General features: G+C 44.0%; 1 protein-coding gene across 2 annotated transcripts in view; it reads left to right on the top strand.

Annotated features, from left to right (window-relative positions):
• Nucleotides 1–1,624: 1,624 nt before the first annotated feature.
• Nucleotides 1,625–23,731, top strand: part of LOC135876494 (myelin protein zero-like protein 1) — a 37,386-nt gene continuing 15,279 nt past the window's right edge. Inside the window, exons 1-4 of one of the 2 annotated variants that reach the window (XM_065401729.1) lie at nucleotides 1,625–1,844; nucleotides 9,452–9,612; nucleotides 12,607–12,820; nucleotides 22,473–22,602. In XM_065401729.1, coding sequence (XP_065257801.1) covers nucleotides 1,625–1,844; nucleotides 9,452–9,612; nucleotides 12,607–12,820; nucleotides 22,473–22,602 — 725 coding nt within the window. Of the gene's footprint in view, nucleotides 1,845–9,451; nucleotides 9,613–12,606; nucleotides 12,821–17,503; nucleotides 17,715–22,472; nucleotides 22,603–23,731 lie in introns of those variants that run through there. The other variant, XR_010561308.1, reaches the window with a different exon arrangement.

Genomic DNA, 23,731 nt, shown 5'->3' with positions numbered 1-23,731 from the left:
TGAGAATGTATGTTTGTTTGTTTGAGAACTTGAGAAAATGTGCACTACGAGTGGAAAGTATTCTCCACTTAGTCACGCCAAGTTCTTTAACACATTAGGACCAAAGTGAATATTGCAAACCAAGAGCTGTAAATCGAGTAAAAGTCAAAGTGCAAGGAGCAGCAGAAATAACTGACTGCAACAATTGTTTTAAAAGCTGCAATGCACTAGGGAGGAAAGCTGATTTAATAATAATAATAAAAAAAAAAAAAAAATTCAAGAAGGCCTGAAGAGCTCTTGTAGCTCCAAAGCTTGTCTTTCACCAACAAAAGTTGGTCCAATAGAATATATTCCCTCATCCACTTTGCCTCTCTTTATCAATCTTGATTTTTTTTTTTAAACAGTAGTCCAAAACAGGACAATACAAGAAAGGTTCTTAAAGTCTCTCCTTGAAACACAGCAAAATCCTTCCTCATGAGGGAGAAATGTAAACTACTTAAAATTCCCTCAGAGTGAGGGAGTATGCCTACAAATACCAACATTTGGCAGATCTATTAAAGAAAAACATTTTCTGGAATTGGATATATTGGAATCGATTTTTGGATAATCAAGTTCCTAAAAACTGAATCTATATCAGTTTGTTTGAGCATGTGCTTAGTAGCCAGATGTTTCAAGGACCAAGGCTGGGTTTGCAGGGAATTTAAGACTGCAGATGTTTGGAGGTCTCTACCACTGGCTGGGAGAAAAACCCTCATCCAGTTGAGCATCTGTTGCCAACACATGTTCAATTGAACTGATGTTAGCAATGTTGGGAACCCTAGGGTAGGCAATCCAGCAGCTGCTGACAGTTTGCAGCATCATGTTGACAAAACTTGCTGTGAGCAGGTTTAGATAATCCTGTGCTGAAGACTGTACCAGCAGCCAGTGGGGTGTGTACACTAAGGTCCCAGATGTTGCTAACTCCGGTTCAGAAGTAGAATTAGCAAAGTTGGAATGTTTTCAAGTTTCCTTAAACAAGGCAATAAAAGCCTAAAAAATTCCACCATCTATTGTCTTATATCTAGTTTATACAAGAGACTAAAGTCTACAAGCTTACAAGATAATGCCATTCCTCAAGTCTAGATAAGCCTGGAAAATGTAAATTATTATTAAATAAATACATGCACCCGTTAAGAGCCATAGGTGAGGCCTGTGGCAGTTTTCCTGGAAACCTGCCTCTCTGTGAAATTAATGTTGCATGCCTCCATTTTTCAATTGCACAATAGACTTGAAAATGTGCCACACATGCACCTAAAGGCTGTGGAAGGAAAGTTGCCCCTGTGCCCCCTGTTACTGATGCAACTGTCTTCTCCCAGTTTGAACTACAGGGGGAAAAAAAAACTTGTACAGTGTATGAAAGGTACTGTCCAGGTATCTTTTCCTTTAGCTGATGTCCATTATTTAAAAAAAAAAAAAAAAAAAAACACACTTGAAACCTCTCTCCCCCTTCTCTTCTCCCCCCCCCCCCCCCCCGGTGGTACTTTTCTAACACAGATCTTTTCTAGCACAGATCAAATGCAATGTGCATGCTTTGTTACACTGGCCTGTGGGATTTAATCCTTAAGATGTGTGTGCAGCCCCTATATACTACAGGGTCCAGTATGCAATGCTCCATCTTGATCAGAATAATTTGTTACTGTGGCATTTAGTCTTCACAGGCTTCCCTGGTATATTAAGGATGAGGATGGCTGCAGTGTGTGCTCCATCTCATGCAAACTTGATGCAGCTCTTGGGTCCCTTTCCAGCTCTCGAGCTCTTACTGGGGCAAAGATTGGGCAGTGAAGCAGAAGGGAGTAAGAGGCTTCTTAGAACAAGGACCCTTGCCAGTAAGTGTTGTCTCAGCAGCGTAGAGATGAAGGTGGGACTTCAGGACACTTGTAAAATGCCCAAAGCTGTACCAACTGGGGCCTTGGCTACACTGGCAATTCACAGCGCTGCACTTGCTGCGCTCAGGGGTGTGAAAAAACACCCCCCCTGAGCGCAGCGAGTGCAGCGCTGTAAAGCGCCAGTGTAATCAGGGCCTGCAGCGCTGCACGCTCCCTCGCAGCGCTGCAAGCTATTCCCCTCGGAGAGGTGGAGTACTTGCAGCGCTGCGAGAGAGCTCTCGCAGCGCTGGCGGCGCGACTACACTCGCGCTTCACAGCGCTGCCGCGGCAGCGCTGTGAATCCGCGAGTGTAGCCAAGGCCTGGGTATGTTTTCACCCTTCTGGTTTTACAATGGCAATATGCCATAATGCCATTCTTTGACATACTTTTTTTTAACTGTACATATCTCAAGCCATATTGGTGCTTAATTGTGGTGGTATGGGGAGTGTCCCCCAGGGGAAAAGAATTGAATGTGTGGTAATCCTAGTTTGATATACAACTTATCAGAGGTGGACTGGTTGGGTTTTTCAACTCGCACTTAGTCTTAAGCAAAAGAGGAACAAAGTTCTTGGTTTATATAAAACATGGAAAATCCAAGTGTGGTAACTGTTTCCTTTCCTGTTCTGCCTTAGCAATGACTCCTCAATTACATATGGGAGGGTGTAAAGACCCAACAACTCCACTGACTCACCATTTTTATGATTCAAAACTGCCTTCTATAGAATTGTTTTGCACGCCCTAAGTCCACCTTATGGATTTTCTCTGTTCCTCTTTCTACTCACTCATTGTTTATCATCAGTCTCTTCTCTCCCTTTATGGTCCAACAATAGCTATTGTCAATGCAAGAGAGATGTCTCCCTCATTTAGATTGGTGCCATCCCCTAATTTCTCTTGGAAATAAAAAATCTTCAGTTGTGAAACTTTATGAATATGTATTGGTAGGAATGGTCGTGAAGGCAGTCAAAATGAATAGTTTGTTGCTAACTAGCAAACCTTATAGAGATTCTGTTGGCTATCTGGATGACATGATGACCCTGCAATACCAGGGCAGGATGGAGATTGTGGTGGGGTTTTAAGCACTCAAAATTTAGGCTATGTCTACACTACACAGCTTTTAGCAACATGGCTGTGTCACTACAGCCCCCAGGCTGCTAAGTGGCGCAGTGTAGCTGCTGTTTGTCGGCTCTCCTGCCAACAAAAAAACTTCCGTCCCCAACAAGCAGCGTTTGCATTGTTGGGAGGAGAGCGCTCCTGCTGACAAAGCACTGTTCACACTGGTGCTTGTCACCGTCAAAACTTGTCTTTCAGAGGTGTTTGGAGAAAGGGGGGGAGGGGGAAGGAAACCTGAAAGACACAAGTTTTGTCCTTCAATTGCCAGTGTAGACATAGCCTTAGTCATCTGTCATTTTTTTCCTATTTGGCTGCCTTCCCTAGGAAAAGGGGTGTTAAGTCGAGTTAGCTAACTCACTTGATATCTAATGAAGACAAGGCAGGCTGGCGTCTTCACAAGAATTAGCAGGTTGTGTTAGACTTGATTTCCCTCAGTTTTCACACTAATTAGAAGGTTGAATTAAAACTCCAACCTGCAAATTGGCAGTTTGAATTAAAACTGGAGGAAATCTAGTCTTTAACACTACCTGCTAAATCTTGTGAAAATACAAACCTGCCTTGTCTTCACTGGGGTGGGAGAGGAAGGTGTGTTCTTGATTTGAGCTGTTAAGAACTCTTCTCTTCCTCAGGAAGACAAAGCCTCAGTGGGTGGTGGCATTACTGGCCCCTGCAGAATTTCACACTAATTACCACACTGCTACTTAAACCTACAGCTGTCGGCAGGACTTACTCTGGGATAGATGCCAACCTTGTGATATCACTTCAACGCCTCAGTTCCATACCTTTACTTGTCCTTTCATCTTGCTTTATTTAATTACCTTATTAACATCCTATTTACTTAAGTCTTTTGACTTTCATTTTAACCTTAATCTTATTTCACTTAATTTTCACACTTATGCTGTGTGAAAGTTCTCTCTCTCTCACTTTATTTGTGTTCTCCTAGCACCTAGGAGCCCTAGTCATAGACCAGGACCCATTGTGCTAGGCACTGAACACAGAACAAAGACAGTCCCTGCCTCAAAAGTTTACACTCTGCGGCTATGTCTACGCTACAGCCTATGTTGGCAAAACGTATGTGTGAATATTCTGAGTGACATCAGTTACACCAACATAAGCATTCAGGTGCACAGCACTGTCAGTGGAAGAGCTTCTCCCACCGTCCTAGTTTATACTGCTTGCGGAGGAGGTTTTTTTATGCCAATGGAGAGCTGCAGCGCTGTATGTATAGACCTAGTCTGTGTATAAGAAGAGACAAATGGGGGAGTACAAGGAAACAATATTGGTCAGCATGATAGGCAGTGCTCTCAACGCAGCAATGGTCTAATTGCTGGGGGTTTTTGTAGCCATTATGGCAAAGGAGTTGAAGAGGGATTTGAAGGAAGGTAATGGAGTAGGATTGCAGATGTTTACAGGGAGCTCCTAAGTGTGAGGAGTGATGAGGTATGCAGGGGACACAAAGATGCTTGTTTGAAAGTTTAACAAGTGGGTGATGGAGGCTGGCTTCTTGGGCCAAGTGGAGATGGGAGTTGAGAGCTTGATAGCAAATGTGAGATGATAGGTAGGGTGGGATTAGGCTGTGAAGGGCATTGAAAGTGAAGGTAAGTAGCTTGTGTTTGATGTGATAGAGAAGGGAGAGCCAGTGGAGGGATGTAAAGAGCAGGGCTAGGTAGCAGATAGCAGTGACACTTAGGCTTTCCCACTCCTGTCACTTCAACCTCCTCTTAAACTGAGTTTCACCCAGTGGATAACAACTTCATGAGAAATATATAGGACCGGTTTCTAAGCAAATTACGAGCTTGTTCTGCCACAAGACCATTTGGTCTACTTGGGTGAAGACTAATAATAAGTTTTAGGGGTCAAAATGAGTAACTTAGCTTGGAAACAATTTTGGTCATGAACATCTGTTCTGTAAAGCAACTTTACGGTTACGCTGAATAACTTTCCATTCTTTCCTTACTACAGGATGATTGCTGTAGAGCCTGCCTCTGAGAGGCGGGAAGGCCTAGTAACTGATATAGTCAGTCTGCTAGATTGCTGATAATAGGGTCAGTGATGACCATCTCCAGAGAGGCTTTGTGCCACTGCTGCTTGTACTTTGCCAATGCACCTCTGGTAAGTAGGTGTTATTAACCTACCCAAAGACTGTTTCTAGCTGAGAAAAAGTGGACCTGCACACAGTGGTGTCTGCCTCTTCATAATTATACCTAAGATTTACACTTCCACAAGAGATGTTCAAGTGCAATTAACTTTACTGGTTATTCTCGTCTTGTTTAATGCCACATAGCAGAGTATGGGGTTCTGTATGTGGTATTTCAACTTCCTCCTTGGGTTTATCGGTTTATGGTTCTGCTTTTATTTTACTCTTACTTGGCTTGATTACACCAAATGGAGAGCAACTTATTCTTCAATAGCTATTTTGGTCAATTTTCCCATGTGGCGAAGAACTTAAACATAGTTTCTTGATCTCCAAACCTACCATTGTAGACACTAGGGTTCTCTGGACAAATTATTTGGTGGCCTCAGAGTGCAGCCACCAACTCTTGCTGGTGGCTGTTCACACTTTTTCCTAAAATACTTAATTAGCTTTAGGAAAAACAAATATGTACATATTGTACAAATCATAGTAATTTATTTAGTGCTAGCTAGTAAGTCTGCTGTGACAAGTGATATCAACAAACATACAAGTATCACTTGTCACAGCAGACTTACTCAGCCCCGGCAAGTTTAGGGACAAATTAAGCCCTGGATGGAGGATCGGGGGAGGCAGCAGGGGCTGGGGGAGGCAGCGGGGGGCTGGAGCCTGAAGCTTTGCGGCCGGAGCCTGCAACCCCGCTACTCCAAGGTTGAAGCCCAAAGCTTGAGCCCCGCCGCCCCTGTGTAAATGGGGAACTCACCGGCTGCCTGCTCCTCTAGTGTTGTGCCCCAGGTGACTCTAGAGGGGGGCAGGGCCCAACATCTGCTGGAAGCCCCAGAAACCAACACCAAGGCTGTGCATCCAGGAGCACCAGGGAGGGGCCACTAATCCCCTTCCCCCTCCCCGCAATCAAAGCCCCTGAGGCTGTGGCCGCAAGAAAAGCCCCCGGTGGCCGCATATGAGAAACGCTGCACTAGATGGTTGGGGTTGTGGGTGCTGTTTGGAAAAAACTGCACTCGGAGCTACCTCAACTGCTAGCCTCTGTATTTAGGCAAAGATCAGGAAACTGAGTAAGGCACTTTCAAACCACAATTTTGGGTAGGATGGGAACCTGTTCTTCAGCCAACTATTTCCTTATGGAGAAGGGAAGAGACTCATTGATTTTTACCTACTTTTGTAGATGCAGTGACTTAAGGGAGGGCAAATTTGGACTAAGTACTAATCTGAATGATTAGATAACTACATAGTTGGGACCTAATGTGTTTTACTGGCCTCTTATCTCTATAGGTTGCCGTGGAAGTAAAAAACAGCAAGATTTCTGGAAAATCTAGCTTCTCTGAAGAACTTGGATAGAATTGCTTGTAGACTAGGGTTATGGGGGAGCTGTACCATATTGTTCTGCCTGCAAGTGAGCATAATCTCCAAGGGTGTGTGGTTTAGAGGCCAGCCTGTTTGGTAGAGCATAGCCTATGAGAATGCCAGATACTGGTGCCAAGTTCTAGTTCAGCAGCAGCGCTTCAAGTTCTTTATCTTTGTGCCGAAGGTGCTGCATTCCTTGTTGGATTTTACAACTTCCGTTTATAGATCTGTTGCATTCTTGGGACGTGTTTTACTGGTACACCTCTACCCCGATATAACACGACCCTATATAACATGAATTCGGATATAACACGGTAAAGCAGCGCTCCGGGGGCGCGGGGCTGCGCACTCCAGCAGATCAAAGCAAGTTCGATATAATGCAGTTTCACCTATAACGCAGTAAGATTTTTTTTTTTTGGCTCCCGAGGACTGCGTTATATCGGGGTAGAGGTGTATAGTTAAACCAATAGAATTGTATAGCTTCCTATGGGGACACTCTTATTCCAGAATGTTCTGCAGCTGTGTCAGAGGCACTGCATGAGGTGACCCTGAGCTCTTTCAGGCTAATATGACTCCTGACTGTTGCAGGGAGAGATGGGAAGGGAAAGCTGAAGGATGGTGTTCTGTATCACAGTCCTCTGATGTCTGTTTGGGATTTGAGGATATGGTCATAGATTCAATGATGCTGGTATCAGGGTTGGCTGGAGACTATAACCGGGAGTGGTCTTTGTTCCTGAGATGAATGCAGTTATGTTGCTACAGGGTTCAAGTCTGTAAGATCTGATCTTTAGTGAGGTTACAACTTTGGAGACTATGCTGTATTGTATGCTCTAGTGCCGGCTGGCTGTTTATGTAATTCAGGGGGTTACTGCCTCCTCCTGACCCTAACACATTTCTATTAAAGCATCAGGGTCTGTGGCTAGTGAGAATAAACTATCCATTGTGGGGTGGCTTTGTGATGTAGTCAACTGGGAATCTTAGTCTGGACCTGAAGAGACAAAGTCCACTTATGAACTAAATGGGAAACCTGGCTTCTGTTCCAGGAGTGAAAGATTATTAATATTCAGGTGTACAACAGATCCTCCGATAGTAAAACTCCTGCTTAGCAGGGCTTAGGAGTGGAGCCTGGGGCTGGAGCACAGACCAGTAGGTTTTATGCCCGGAGCTGGAGCGGAGCAATTCAAATATTTGATTGCTCCAAATCCCTGCTGCTTAGAAAGTGTGGGCTGAAAGAAGGAGATGAGGCTTTTCTTCACCACACTTCCAAGGGCTATTTATGTACAACAGTAGCTTCTTGGAATAAACAGGTCAGTGCTTACTCCTTCCTGTTGGTAGCAATGAATCCTCTGTCCCCTATACAGGCAAGCAATGTCTCAGTGCTGATTTTACTTCCTACACTAATGTTGAGGGCATCTTGCTTGCTTTTTACCTGAAAGGGAGATTTGTTCTGTGGTTTGGACTTGAAACAATGGATTGTTTTCTGTTATCATAATAGCCACTCCATTAGCAGAAAAATCTACTTACAGCACTGCAGCTATGTATTCACTTCACTGAATTTCCAGAAGACCTCTTGTGTGTTCAGAATAAACATTTGGTAGTAGGGACCCAAGGAAAGGAGTATTTCTTGGCCTGTAGTTAGATTATATGTAGGGGAGAAGGGAAGCTCTGACGCAACCTCTTGTTGAAAATCCACCTCCCTTAGAGCACTGTTTCTGTGCTGTTCTGTTCGTTTGATACAAGGGTTGTGATGACAAGGCAGTCAGTAATGCCCAGCCTCCCCTGGCCTCTTTAAACAAGGTTGTTCTGTAGGAGAATAAATAACTAGCACTTCCAGAGCGCTCTACAGACCAACTTCTACAGAAGATGAACTTACTCTAATGAGCCATATGCCATCTTCAGGGCTCGCTTTCAGACCCGCTGCAGACTTACCGCCCTATGTTGTTTTGGCAATCCATATTTAAACCACAACTCATCACCATGGTAGCTAAGTGTCTGGAGGCTGCCTCAGTTTAAAATATTATAATCTATCTTTAATAGAATGGACATTTATAGGCTGTTTTCCAAGCCTGTTGTGTGAGGTGATCCAACTTCCTCTCAGATTAAATTCGGATCTAATGGCAATAACACACACCAGAGTCACTGTTACCAACTTCTCCGTTTGTAAAATACTCTGAAGCTTACTCTTTTGGAAGTGAGGAGAAGGATGGGGTGACAAAGATTCCAGTCTGTATGACTGGCTGTGCACATCTATCACAGGCTCAGTAACGAGAAATCTTGGTAAACAGATCCTTCACCTGAAATGCTGTAGGAGTTAAAAGCTTTGGTAATGTTGTAAGTCAAACAATTCATATGTATTTCGTTGATGATTTATTTAGGACTCCTGCTGAAGTGAGCCAGGGAATGGTAACATTACGCCTTTATAGAATTAGGTGGTGCACTTAGTCAAAAGGTTAGGTCCCCCCCTCTCCCCCCCCGCCCCCCGCTTCATCATGAGTGGTGTTGAATTTGGTGTTTTGTTTCAGTTGCAGCAGAGATTCAGAGTGTTATGGGGAGGAGAGAGATGTGAACCAAGCAGGAAACGGATTAGCAGCAGGCCCAAAACCTTTCTCAAGGTTAACGTCTCAAAAACTGCCAGTGGAAGTTGGAGCAGTAAATACGGGGGAGTTTCATACTATAACATTGTCTCCCACCAGCTGCACAACAGGAAGCAGCTGTTGGCATGGAACACCCCATAGCAAAAGCCACAAGAAAGGGGAAGCAGGATCCAGCCAATGTGTCCATGCTATAAACTTGATGTGATATCTGCACAACCCATCACCATAGGGGTGATGCTGCCTTCTTGGATCTCTTGTGTAATTCTTGAGGTGATACCAGTTCATCCCATGTAGCTTGTTCTTTGCTGGTCCTTGAAGACAGCTCTTGACTCTTTCATTTTTCCTTTTCCTCTTCCCCACCCCCAAACAGTCAGAGTATCAGCACTTGATGTGAAGACACCAGAGGAGCTCTTTGTGGAGAATGGGACAGAAGCAAGACTTCCATGCACATTTTCATCCCGAGATGTGATCAGCAGCGCAGCATCCATCTCCTGGAGCTTCCAACCAGAGGGAGCAACAACCCCTATATCAGTAAGAGCCCTTTGTCTGGGTTGATCCTGCTGTTTGGGGCAGGCCTGGGAGGGGGAAATCTTGGATATTATTAAGGAAGAACTCTGCTGGGTGGCTGCCGCACAGGGAATTTAGGGAAGCGGGGAGCTGATGGGGAGGGGGGGCGGGGGGGGGGCTGCCGATCCACCCTGGTTCCAAGCCGCCACCACTAGCTCCAACAGGCTGCTCTTTCTGTAAGCAGTTGACAAACCAAGTGGCTACCAAACGCCGTTATAAGGGAGCATTGCGCAACTTTAAATAAGCATGTTCCCAAATTGATCAGCAACGTAACAATGTTAACCGAGACGACTTTAAGTGAAGAGTTAGTGTACTGCCTATTGAGGGGGTGGATTTACTACAGTGACAGAAAAACCTCTTCAGTCATTGTAGCAAGTGCCCGTGCTACGCTGTAGTGTGCTGCTGTAGTGCTTGTAGTGTATACATACATTCTAAACCTCAAAAAGGTGCACAGTTAGGTAACAAGGAAAGTCAGAACAGGGAGGAAGCACTGGAGGAGTGTGGAGGAGTGCACTGGCTTTGGAAGGGTACAAAGTGAGGGCCATGCCCACCCTCTGTGTCATCTTTTGCCCCTTGGAGCTGTGCACTGGGCCAGCACATCCTGGACAGCAAACCTTATTGATGTAAAGAATTCAGGCACAAAACATGAAAACTCAGTTTGACTAGAGCTTTGAAGAACTGGGTTTCCTAAAGAGGCATTCGATCACCCCTCAACAAATAAGGGATAGACGTGGTCTGGGATGGGGAACAGGGAATGAGCATGTGCAGTGCATGTGGGTAGGGACTGCATCACCACTCTCCTGCCTCCATCTGGTACATGCACTCTTCACAGCCTCACCATCTCCCCTCCTCCTCATGGCCTCTGCAAGCTTACCAGGGGTGTGGAGTGCAAGGGTGCGGGTGAAGCAGCTTGGGGGTGTGTTTGCATTTGAAGCAGTGTATGTGGGAGTGCCTAGGGGGCTTGGAGCCTAGGGTTTGTGAGGGTGGTCGGCAATGGATGTGATGGAGGGAATGTTTGAAGAGTTGGAGCAGTGTCAGAGCCGTGTGGGAGGGAGGGGGGCAATGTGAGGTGTGTTGGAGCAGTGCAGGGAAAGGAGGGGTCAGAGCTGTACAGTGGGGGATGTTGGTCAGCTTCACCTGCCTCCCCAAATACCCTATATACATGCTCTCCTGTCTTCCCCCACAGACTCCATGCTAGTTCCTCCACTGTTCCTGCCTCTTCTTTCCAGGTCTTGCTATGCTGACACCTGCCACTTCATGGTAAGGTGGCCTGTGCTGTAGAAGCAGAACTGGAGATGATGCCGGGGCAGTGAAATGACATGCATGCAGCCAGTGCGTTTTGTGATAATCTTGCCCAGGACCAGAAGCAGTGGAAGGGGAATGCTGAGCTATGCTAGATGCGAATGTTGAAAAATTATTTATTAAAAAAAATTCCCCAAACTTGAGTAACACAGTTAAAGTTTCCGTGGTGTCTTGTGCCCTTCCAGAATGTGGAGCATGGCTAAATTTAAACTTCTGAAAACCAAGAAATGAAGAGTTAGGTGTATACCATCCCTGCAGTGTAGTCTCAACTCTACTTTCCTTGAGCGATGCCTGAATACACACAGACTAGCCCTGTACCGGGCCTAACATGCTATAGAACACATGATCACTGCAGGGCTAGGGCTAAGTCTAACACCTTCTCTTTGCTACTGTAGACCTCTAATTTAGAGCAGGCATAACATACAGGACTTGCTGATTCTACACAGATTACGCCAGACTTGCTACCACCCTTTGGCCTGAGGATTTTTTCAGAGATGGTGCCTTCACTTGCCTCTCGCCAGGCCTTGGGGACTATAATCATGCATATTGCCAGAGTTCTGACAGTCCCTGGAGTGCTGGCAGATAAATGCAGATTCAGATCTTGAGTACAGCACAAGTAATGACACCTTTATGTAGTCCTTCATGTCTGATAATGGCACCAACCGTACTGAACCATTCCCAGTGGCTATTGTTAGCTGCAGGGAACAGAACTAAGGTTGCATTGCAGGCGCAGTGTGCTACTTAACTTATTTCCTGGTTTTCGGAGAATTTAATCAATCTCCAGGGTCTGGAAATGTTTGGGCAACCTTAACTCTTAGTTTTTAGACATTTAGTATCATTAAGTTGGCTACTTTGCACATATTTGTACTTAAATCATATTTTAATGTTGCTGTTTGAACATCTCTGAATTATGTCTTCCATACATGAATAGTCAGATTTCATGTTACACTAACAAAACCTGCATTCTTAAATTAACTCTTTAAAAAATGTAGGGAAGGAAACCCCTTCACCACCACACACCAGCCAAAACGGTTTCAGGCTTAGCTCCCTTCCTCTTCCTCCATCACATAGACAATGTTAATCTTTACATAGCTGAACATGCAAGTATTAAATACTCCTCTTGCATTGTAGCAGCATCTAGATGCCTCAATCAGAATTGTGGCCTCACTGTGCTAGGTGATGTATGAACACATTATTATGGTAAGGATTGTCTTAGGCAGTGGTTCACAACTTTTTCCGATAAGGAAACCCCAGGGTCATTTTCCATCTACCTGGGAAGTGGAATCCCCCTCTTGTTTCAATACAAGAAGGGCACAGTGGTTGTGACCTATGACATCTGAGTGAACCCTTCTCTAGCATCACAACACCCAGATTGAGACTCTTTGGCCTAAAAAAAAACAACAAACTTTGTGGTGGGCTTGAAGGCTAAGTCATAGTGTGGCTACTTGAATGTGTGATTAGTGGAGCGACAGCATGCTTGCTACAATCTGCAAAGCTAGAAATTGCAGGCCTCTGGAGGAATTCCTACTCCTACCTCCTAATGTGGTATTGGAAAGGGCCCGGCAGATCTGGAGATACTATCTTAGTGAAGGAGGGGTGTAAGCTTTGCAATGTTCTGACGTGGATGTTCTTACATGCTCTCCTCCCTGGCTGCAGTTCTTCTATTACTCTCAAGGGAACGCATACCCTGGGAAGGACACACCATTTAAGAACAGAATCAGTTGGGCTGGAGACCTTAACAAGAAAGATGCATCTGTCAGCATAGCAAACGTGCAGTTCCGGGACAACGGCACTTACTTCTGCGATGTCAAGAACCCACCTGACATAGTTGTCAAGCCAGGAGAAATCCGACTTAGAGTCGTGCAGAGAGGTACCTCCCCTCACTAACTCTTCTTTTCTTTAGATGCCATTCTGGGCCTGGGAGAGACTGTTGATTTTTATCTGTAGTCTCCAAAGCCCCAAGGGCAACTCTCAGGATTTGTTATCCAAGTTAATTTTTAAACACTGAAGATACCAGTCTTGACCAGTTTTTCTTACTCAATCCACAGTAGTCCCAAATCCTAATTTTTCGAATGCCCTAAAGTCTGCAAACAAATCCCATCTCTCTCGCATGACCATCATAGTCAACAGGCTGCTGAAGGGATGAGGTGGGGTGTGGGCTTGGTGACATCATTCAGGGAAACTAACATTTTGTCTGTCTTTGTGTTGGTGAAATAGATGCTTGGTTCCATGCTGTTTAAATTTCAGATGTTGGAAGTAACTCCTCTCCTAACAAGAACTAAACATGCAGGGATTTTGGAGGGGTCTAATGAAGACCTGTGGATTGTCTGTATGTTAAGGCTATTACCGCTCTGAGAGCACAGGAAAGTAGAACTCATCCAACAGTTAAAACTTCCTTAATAGTTATTAGAAGAAACTGTCAAGGGTTTAACACCTTTAGTGTTTCATTTTGGATGAAAATGATTTGTAATCATTACAAACTGACCTAATCTCTGTTTAGAGAAACGTTATGCAGTAATATAATCCAATCTCTCAATTTAGCAGGGTGTTATATTACCGGTGACACAAAGGGATTTTATGTATCTCTCTGAGCTACTCTAATACTTCCATGCAGCCAAGAATCCATTTTCTTCTTTCGGTTCAACCACGTCCTAATGTGTGCTTGTGACTTTTGACATGTAAAATTGATGTGGGAGGCAACTATTTAATTTATCCTGATGAAATCATGGAGTGAAATCCTTTTATTTCATTAAATTAATGCTGGAAGACGTCAAGAGTTAGCTTTGCTCTCTGGGGCACAGGAATAAGACAAACTTTGGTTGTGGGGAGTAATTGGAACAAATTGTGAAGTAGGATGGGTGTCTGTTTTCCAAAAGCTCATCGCTACTTCAGGGATTCAGAATAATTTGTAATGCAAAGCGTTTTGTCATAGTTCAAGGCAACTACACCTGTATTTTCCCCGCTATGGTCCACCAAGAACATCCACTCTCAGGTTTTCTGGCTCTCTAGCTGTCACCTCTCTTGGGTGGAGACAGGCATCTCACTTCTTTTCCCTGACTGGGGTATTTCTGTGGTGCACAGTTCCCTGCCTACACTGTGAATTCCCCAGCAGGTCAGACTACCTCAGCAGGCCTGCTTTGCTTTTCTCCTCAGAGGCTGTAAACAGGTTAAGTGCTCACAGTTATAAGCTGTGACACAGCTTTTTGTAAGCAAGTTCATTTATTCATAAGGTGAAAGCATTACAGAGAGAACCTATTAAAAACCTCCATATATGCTAATAAGCTTACCAGAAAGCACCCCAATGCTGACAAGGGCTCTGTAGGAGTCAGTCTTTCAAACCTGAACAATGGGTATTTGTGGTTAAGTTTATAACTTAGCTCAGAACTAGCACACACGTGAATCTGGGTCCCTGCTTTATACAGGTTAGGCCTCTCAGCCTGTCTTCATGTAACAGGTGTTGAGCAGACTAAGGTCCCCTCCCCAGGGTAAAGTTTCAAAAGGCTGAGTTCTTGCATAACTGGAAGGGGTACATTTACATATACCTCCCCCTAGAAATGCAGTGAACTTTAAAAGTTCATTCTTGTCTGGCACATTGTTTCATATAGTTAGGGCCCTACCAAATTCACGGTCCATTTTGGTCAATTTCACGGTCACGGGATTTTAAAAATCATAAATTTCATGATTTCAGATATTTAAATCTGAAATTTCACTGTATTTTTAACTGTAGGGGTCCTGACCCAAAAAGGAGTTGGGGGCAGGGGGGACCTCAAGGTTATTGTAGAGGGGTTACAGTACTGCTAAGCTTACTTCTGTGTTGCTGGTGGTGGTGGTGATGCCTTCAGAGTTGGGTGGCCAGAGGGTGGCTGCTGGCCGGCCAGGAGCCCAGGTCTGAAGGCAGAGTCGCCGCCAGCAACAGTGCAGAAGTAAGGATGGCATGGTATGGTATTGCCACCCTTACTTCTGTGTTGCTGCCTTCAGAGCTCCCCTCCCGAAATAACCTTGCAACCCCTTTTGGGCCAGGACTCCCAGATTGAGAAACGCTGGTCTCCCCCTTGAAATCTGTATAGTATAGGCCAGGGCAAGTGTCGGCAACCTTTCAGAAGTGGTGTGCCGAGTCTTAATTTATTCACTCTAATTTAAGGTTTTGTGTGCCAGTAATACATTTTAATGTTTGTAGAAGGTTTCTTTCTATAAGTGTATAATATATAACGAAACTATTGTATGTAAAGTTAATAAGTTTTTTAAATGTTTAGGAAGCTTCATTTAAAATTAAATTAAAATGCGGAGCCCCCCAGACCGATGGCCAGGACCCGGGCAGTGTGAGTGCCACTGAAAATCAGCTCGCGTGCCGCCTTTGGCACACGTGCCATTGGTTGCCTACCCTTGGTATAGGGTAAAAGCACACAAAAGACCTGATTTCACGGTCCGTGATGCATTTTTTCATGGCCGTGAATTTGGTATGGCCCTACATATTCTCCTTTGAAATGCATAACATTTCTCAGGGTTTACGTTAGTCATGTGTCTTCCCCCCACCCCTCCCCCACTGGAGACATCACAGTCCCATAATAGATAAATACAGTGAACTCCTAAAAGATTGAATTCAGTAAAGTTTGTCCAGGATGTTGCAGGAAATTGCCATATCTGTCACAGCGCTGTCTATATCATTGGGGAATAAGGAGGAGAGTTGGGCACAGTCCTGTTGGAGAATGGACCTTGGACCTACGCTAAAAAAAATTACCATTGTAATTTCCTGGCAGGCTTGTAACACCACACATCAGTGCTCAGCCTTGCTAGCTCCAGTGCACAGGTGTTCACACCACTTCTGAAATTACATTTGCTCTGAGCAAGGCTGATGTCCGCGACCAGTCCAGAGCTAGCATAGGCAGCAAAAGTGGATTATGTAGCTGTGTTGGTTTACTTGGTTTTCCCAGCGGCATCCCACAATGCTCCTGACCAACCTTTGCTGGCCACTTTTACAGCTAAGAGCACCTTCCCTGTCAAGTTGGCTGCATGGTCTTGTCTTGTACTTAGATTATAAAGATCTTTGGGGCAGGGACTGTCTTGGTTTTGTGTTTGTATTGTGCCTAGAAATAGAGTTCGGGTCCGTAGCAATGCCACCTAGGTGCTATAGTAATACAAATACCGTTTATAAAAAGATTCCTGGAGTGTCACTCTGGAGCCTAAAATGTCTGAGTCAGTGTGAAGCAGTGGAAACAGCTACAAATGTGTGAGAGCTCTTTGTTCAGAATATCACCTGGTTGAATAATCCACTTGGTTTTATGGTATGTTACTGTCCAATTTAAGTTCTCAGCCATTTTGAGTTTAATTACATCCCTGTGGTGTACAGCTACAGTAAGGCACATGTCTATGCCATGCCAAGAGTCCTAGACCATTGTGCTTTCAGAGATAACTCAACCAATTACCACCCTTGGTCTACAGCTAATCTGCATGGAACAATTTCATTGGTTGTATTGGGGAGACTGCACAAATGGTGTATTACCTGGCCAAACCTCAAGGTAATCTTCCAGCACAACCATCATATGCAATAGCTGCAAACACACACAGCCCCTCACTGCAGCACACACCCCTCCATTCTCCACCAGCACAAATCTAAACAACTTTCCCAGCACAGCACGGTGACCTCCCCTCCCCCAATATGACCACCACACAATAAACCCAAACATCACTCTGAAACCTAGAATGTCTGAATCAGTGTGAAGTGATGGAAACAGCTACAAGCATGACTTGAGAGAGCACTTTTTGTTCAGAATGTCCCCAGGTTCAGTCCTCACTGGAATTCAGACATTTCTGGCTTTTTATGCACAACTTTATGAATTACACCTGCACAAGTCCACGGGCATTCAACTACTACTAGTGATGCTCTTGGTTCTGCCTGGCCACTGAACACCTCACCTAATACTAGGCAAGCTGGATAGCAGCCTAGGCAGTGCCTGGGTGTTCTTGCCCATCCCTACAATACAGATATCACCAGCCCTCGTGATAGCCGTATCCCCAGATCAACAAGTGTAGTGAGGACAGATGAATATGGAATTCATTAATGATGGCATTGATATGCATATCCATGATTATAGACCATGTCTGTACACAAGATTCACAGGTTTAACAGTCAGTTTTTGGGGGTAGCTAAATTCGTGCAAACACCTCTGTGGGCCCTTGATATAAGCCTCTCAAATCAATTTAGCTTAGTTTAGTAAATTAACTGGGGTTTATACCAGTTTAACTAAGTCACTTTTACAAAAACTGATTTATTTAAATCAGTGGAACTTCTTATGCAGACAAGGCTTTTCTTTCCTTTCTCTCCTATAAGGTACTCAGTAATTCAAAGTCTATATAAAATAGATCAGTTTGATAGTTTATTGTAATTTTTAAAGATCTAATAAAAGCTCTAAAGCTACCTAAATTGGATTCCTTCAAGTCTGAAAAAGCTTTGTTGCTATGGCAACCTTAAACAAAAAGGAAGGTCTTCACTAAGAACATATATGTAACTGATCACTAACAGAGGTATTACAATTTTTTTTTTGTTTCAGAGTGGTAGCCGTGTTAGTCTGTATCAGCAAAAAGAATGAGGAGTACTTGTTGCACCTTAGAGACTAACAAATTATTTGAGCATAAGCTTTCGTGGGCTAAAACCCACCTCATCGGATGCATGCAGTGGAAAATACAGTAGGAAGATATACATATACACAGAGGCAATGAAAAAATGGGTGTTGCCATATCAACTATAACAAGAGTAATCAGTTAAGGTGAGCTATTATCAGCAGGAGGGGGAAAAAAAAACTTTTGTAGTGATAATCAGGATGGCCCGTTTCCAACAGTTGACAAGAAGGTGTGAGTAACAGTGGCGGGGGGGGGGAAATTAGCATGGTGATACATTGAATATAATGCAAAACCTTTGAAGAAGCACTATAAACAGTGAATGCCTAGGTGGTCACAGAGTAGGCATTGGCTGGTAAACAGTTACACAAACAGCTTCGTGTAGAAAAGCAATTTTAAGTTTACACCTGAAATTAAGAATAATCAGGAGCTGAGACAAAGGTATGCAGTTCTCTTGTCTGTTACTTCAGTAACTACTTCATCCTGCAACAGTTGAAGAGTCTTTATACCACTTCATAATGAGCAAGAAAGTGGACGTTTGCAGAACTTCTTGGATATTTCTTTGAACTTCAGAATGGATGTTGGCAGAGAGGCCCCACAACTGCCAACCAGAGAAACTGCAGCTTTGGGAGACAAGCAGCTACATGCAAGGATGGTTGGGATCAGTACCTAAGTGATCAGTTACTTCCCATGGGTCTCCCCTGGGTGTATCTGCTAATGCCAAAATGATGATCAAAGGCTAACCTGGGATGAGCTAAAACAGATATCACTCCAAAAAAAGTTGGTAAACTGTGCAAGCCATTTTTGGCCACTTCAAAGATCATGGAATTTTCCATGGACAAAGCATCAATAAACTATTGCAGGAATTCAAGGGACACCTTTTCTCACTGGATGGTTAAAAGGTGACATAAGACACTTGTATTCCAAATGGAACACTGCAAATCTTTGTCAGAAGCAGGAGGTAACTTTTTGATTGGCTCACAAAGGGGTTTACCAAGAACAGGTTAGACAGCCCATTGGTAACTGGCTAAGAGGCCTTTTTTGTGTTCAGTTGTTTGATCCTTGAGGCTGAAGTATCTGGACAAAAAGACAGTCCACCAGCTGCCTACTGAAGGGTCCCCCTATCCCCCAACACCTTATCTTGTCCTAAGACACATACAATATTAACTGTTTTTTTTAAAGTCCTAGGGAGACCATGAAATCTGGGAAAAGAACCAGATACAGCTGTCAAAACACCATCGTTGAAATTAAGTACCTGAATGTTCTATCTTAAGAAATCAGTTCTTGCAAATGTTGAGATGTTTGCAAATGTTGATACCTTTTGTATCAATTACAACAGAAAAATAGGTTTTTATGCATATTTTGCCATGTGATAACTTAATATAACCAAGTTAAGTACTTCTCAAAGCATGTATCTGAGAGACCAAGTTGGTGAAGTAATATCTTTTATTGGATCAGCTTCTTGGGGGGGCGGAAGGTCCTGAAGAAGAGCTCTGTGTAGCTCAAAAGCTTTTTGATCAACTTCTGTTGGTGAGAGAGACAAGTTTTTGAGCTACACAGAGCTCTTCCTCAGGACCCCTCTCTATTACCAAAAGAAGTTGGTCCAGTAAAATATATTACTTCACCCACCTTGTCTTTCTAACATCTTGAGACAATACAGCTACAACACTGCATACAATATGTAGCTGTGTCAGTTCTGTACGGGACTTATAGGTATGCATTATACATTTTGTTTTAGTTACAAGTTTAACAATAGTTGTTTAGAAATAATACTAAATAAGTAACTGAGAGCTAAGGTTTAAAGAACTTGCTGCATATATTTAGCCTCACTCTGGAACAGGAAACAGGTCACAGCAAATCTTGCTCTTGGCACAGATATACCCTTAGTAGCAGCAATCTGGAAGTGACTCATCTTGTGGTTTCAAGCCCTCAGTTAGGAGGGAGAAACTCTTTGGCTTGTCAGTAAAAGAATTTTACCTTTGTTTGAAAATTTGGCTATTGTGGCATAAAAATCTACAATACTGGTAAATTTCAGATGAATTAGGAATAGTTTTCAATTGTTACCTAGGGTTACCATACGTCCGGATTTTCCCGGACATGTCCGGATTTTTGGTCCTCAAATCCCCGTCCGGGGGGAATTGCCAAAAAGCCGAACATGTCTGGGAAAATGCTTTGCCGGCATCCCTGTCCCCTGCTTACCTTAGAGCGGCTCCAGCAGCGGCGGCTGCTGCTGCTCCCCCCAGACACCTCAGCTCTGTGCAGCTGAAGAGCCGAGCTGCCCGAGCGCTACCGGCTTCATGGTTTGCCGGGCAGCCTCCAGACACTGCGTCCCCGGCTGGGTGCTTCCCCTCCCGGGCTCCGGCTGCGCTGGGGAAGCGCCCAGCCAGGGGCGCAGGGTCTGGAGGTCTGCCCGGCAAACCGTGAAGCCGGTAGCGCTCGGGCAGCTGTTTCGCGTGGCTGGGAGGGAGGAGGAGGGGGCGGAGTTGGGGTGGGGACTTTGGGGAAGGGGTTGGAATGGGGGCAGAGTTGGGGCGGGGCCGGGGGTGAGGAAGGGGCAGAGTTGGGGAAGGGGCGGGGGCGGGGCCCGGGCCCCGTGGAGTGTCCTCTTTTTAAAAAATGTTTTAATATGGTAACCCTATTGTTACCTGCGTATTTGGGAGTGAATTGCATCTTAGCTAGGAGTATCATTAGGAAGGGTAATATCTGAACTAAATTGACAACTTTACTAACTAAACTGTTATAGGCAATTCCACCAATGTTGCAGTTCAACGAGTTATTTAACTGACAAGTTGATAAGGATTCATAGTCCTGTGTAGGTACTCAAACCACATGCCCCAAATATGGTAGAACTAGGGTAGCTTACTTGTAGAAGACTGTCATAAGTCAGATGGATTTGATAGATTTTAACGTTCATGTTAAAATGTAATAGTTTTTACAAGATCTAAAAGAATCATCTAGCATCTTGCTTTCTGTAACCTATTCTTAAAAATTCTGTTCTGGCTAATAAAACCTATAAATCTTGAAATAGTGCTCCAGCCTTTACCCTAAGGAACAAAAATCCAGAGAATCATGACAAGCTTGATATCAATACTGATTAATTAAAAAAATTAATGTGTTTTGATACCATTCTCACAAAGCACACAAGTATAATGAGAAATAACTTTTAATATTTTAAAACATGGTTCTTTGGGATTTTCCTGAATTACACAAGACAATCAGTGGTGGGTTAGCAGACATACAGAGGCATGTCTTCCTGCATCTGTGTGCTTTGCTGGGGGGTGCTAGGACTATCTGGGTGCTACTTCAGCAGCATCTCCCACTCTCAGATGTGAAAACAAAAACAAGGTGACTATTGGCTCCCATATACACCACAGTAAATCCACTTATCTCTGCATGGTGATCAAGCATCTCTCCCCTTCTGCCTGTGAGAAGTGCTGCATCCCCTGGGGCTCCTCTTCCTTAAGTGGGGAATGATCTTAGTAGATCACATGGAACGGCCTAGAGGGGATATCCTGCCTCCAGACCGGGGCACATGGCTCCCATTCATTTCTAGTTCCTAAAAGGAAACGAAGGGGAAGTAGTTCAGTTGCAAAACAAACAAACAAAAACAAAGTTAAAACTAAAAGATGGGAAGAATAAAAATCTGCTCATCACCGGTTTCTGCACATATCCCCACCCCCCAAAAGTAGGGTGCCCATTGTAATAAGTGTAGAAGAAGCAGCTGCCTCATCATGACATCCACTAGAGTGATGACATAGTCCTTAGCCCTTACGATGAATGGGCAGCTCATGCAGGGGGCAAAACAAAATGTGGAAAGACGAAATGTGTGAATATTCCATAAACTTAGTGCACTTGTACAGGGAGATGTACTGGGCATTTGCAGTATTCTAGGGTACAGCAACCTATATACCCTACACTGCTTGTTGTGGGAATGCCTTATGTGGGCATAGTACATGAGTAGGCTGAAACAAATGCCTAGTGCAGATGCTCTGTACCCTTGAAACCTGACTAGTTCAACTGTACCTGGGGCAGGCTGCAGTGGTGCAGTTATCTAAAGTAGATGCAACCCTGGACTGTCTTGTTCAAACTCTTATAGCCTTAATTGGAGACCTTGAAACAAGTGAGGGGTGTGGAAAACCTTGCAATTATGTATGATAGCTTTTCCAAACAGCAATGGTATAGTTAATGACTCAGACTTCCATTATAAACTATCTTTGTACTCATTTTGTTTTTTAACTCTTCTGGCTGTTCACTTGGCCTCACTCAAAAGGTGTGTGTTGGAGACAATTTGAGCAAAGTAATATTGTCACTCTTTGATAACTTGAAAAGGAAACATTACAGATATGTGCAGTGATGTATTAAGGTTGAGGAAGCACTAGCAAAGACTCTAGAAGTAGTCTTTCTTTGCTCACAGGTATACTCTTGGATTATAGTTGTGCTGTATGCATGCTCCTTAAGTGTGATACAACAGCTACATATTATTTATCAGTAGATCTCAATATATGTTACTTATGCCCATTTCTTCCCTCAGATGTGCTTGTTTTTTCCAACTGACCTCAATGGGATTTGCACAGATATACCTGAGAACAAAGTAATGTGTAACATGAGTCAAGGTTCTTGTACATTTAACTTCTGCACTCCTTGACTTCTGAATGGTTAAAATGCAGGCTTTATCCTTGGTTTATGGAAACTTTTGTTCTTATGTAAAGTACTCAGAATCCATGCTCAGAAAGACGGAACTCTGCTTGTCCTCAGCTAGCTTTTCCGTTTGTGCTGCATGTGTTCACCCTTGACTCTGTGACTTCCTCCTGCTCTGAAAGGATCTAAGGGAGGAAGGAGGCTTTTTGTGGCTCACATTTTTACTAACTAGAAAACGAAGCAAAGTGTTGAATCTTTTTTCCCCCCAGACAATCTGCCTGCGTTCCCCACTGGCATGGTGGTAGCGATAGCCATTGGTGTGACTCTAGTTGTCTTGCTGCTCATCGCGGTTATCGTGTGTGTCGTCAGAAAGAAGAACTCTAAAAAGCATTACTCTGGGTAAGAGATCACACCCTTTTTACCAGTGTTGGGGGGGAGAGGGGGGAGAGGAGAGAGTGAGGGAAGAGTGAAAGGACCACAAGTGGTTGAGATGAGGCAGGAGTCATTTCAGCCAAGTCCTGTCTTCAGCTGGCCGTCATGACCTCCCCAAAGGGATGTAGCACCAAGAGGAGCAGTAGTCTGATAGCTGGGGAACTGTCATTCCTCCCAGTGCTCTCTAGGCTTATGCATTACTATTGGTATCTTTCTTTGTAATATACTTTAACGCAGGGGTTCTCAAACGGTGGGTCGGGACCCCATTTTAATGCGGTCGCCAGGGCTGGCTTAGACTTGCTGGGGCCCAAGCTCCATCACCTGGGGCTGAAGCCTGAGGGCTTCAAGTCCTGGGCATCGGGGCTCAGGTTACAGGCCCCCTGCCTGGGACTGAAGCCCTTGGGCTTTGGCTTTGGTCCACCCCGCCCGGGGCGGTGAGGCTTGGGCTTTGGCTCCCCCACCCAAGGGGTGGGGCTCGGGCATCGGTCAGGCTTCGGTCCCCGCTCCTGGGGTCATGTAGTAATTTTTGTTGTCAGAAGGGGGTCGCGATGCAGTGAAGTTTGAGAACCCTTGCTTTAAAGGACGAATCAACCCTCCAGTGGTTTCATTACAATGCAAACAGGAGACACTTTGATTTGTTTCAGTCTGTACTGAATAACATCTGCCCTCAGTGATTTTTAAAAATAAAATAGTTGAAATATTCTATTTTTAATTTGTTATATTATGACATGTCAATAGTGCATATTATATGGTACTAACATGAAATGTAAGGATATAAAAATGAGGAACTCATTAAATGAAACACAGTATCCAAAACATTTTTTAGAAGTTCTGTTTCTCAGGAAACTTTCTGAAACTGTTTTAATTCAATCTGTAAAGAAAACAAATGTCAAAATGTCCAATTTTTCAGATAAATGGAAATTGAGTTTTGACCTGCTCTTTTTGTTAGTGGTTGTATTGCTAGCAATACATGGCTAAGATACAGAATGATACCTGCAAGAATTAAGGACACCAGGAGAGCAATTAATGAAAATTCCCAATACTGAAACAATGCCGGTTGCAAGTCTAAATTTTATCCCCTGGGGAAAAACGCATA

Source organism: Emys orbicularis, chromosome 1 (genome assembly GCF_028017835.1).
Source record: "Emys orbicularis isolate rEmyOrb1 chromosome 1, rEmyOrb1.hap1, whole genome shotgun sequence".
Lineage (NCBI taxonomy): Eukaryota > Metazoa > Chordata > Testudines > Emydidae > Emys > Emys orbicularis.
Note: the sequence above shows the minus strand (reverse complement) of the source record. Positions and strands in the feature narration are given on the sequence as shown.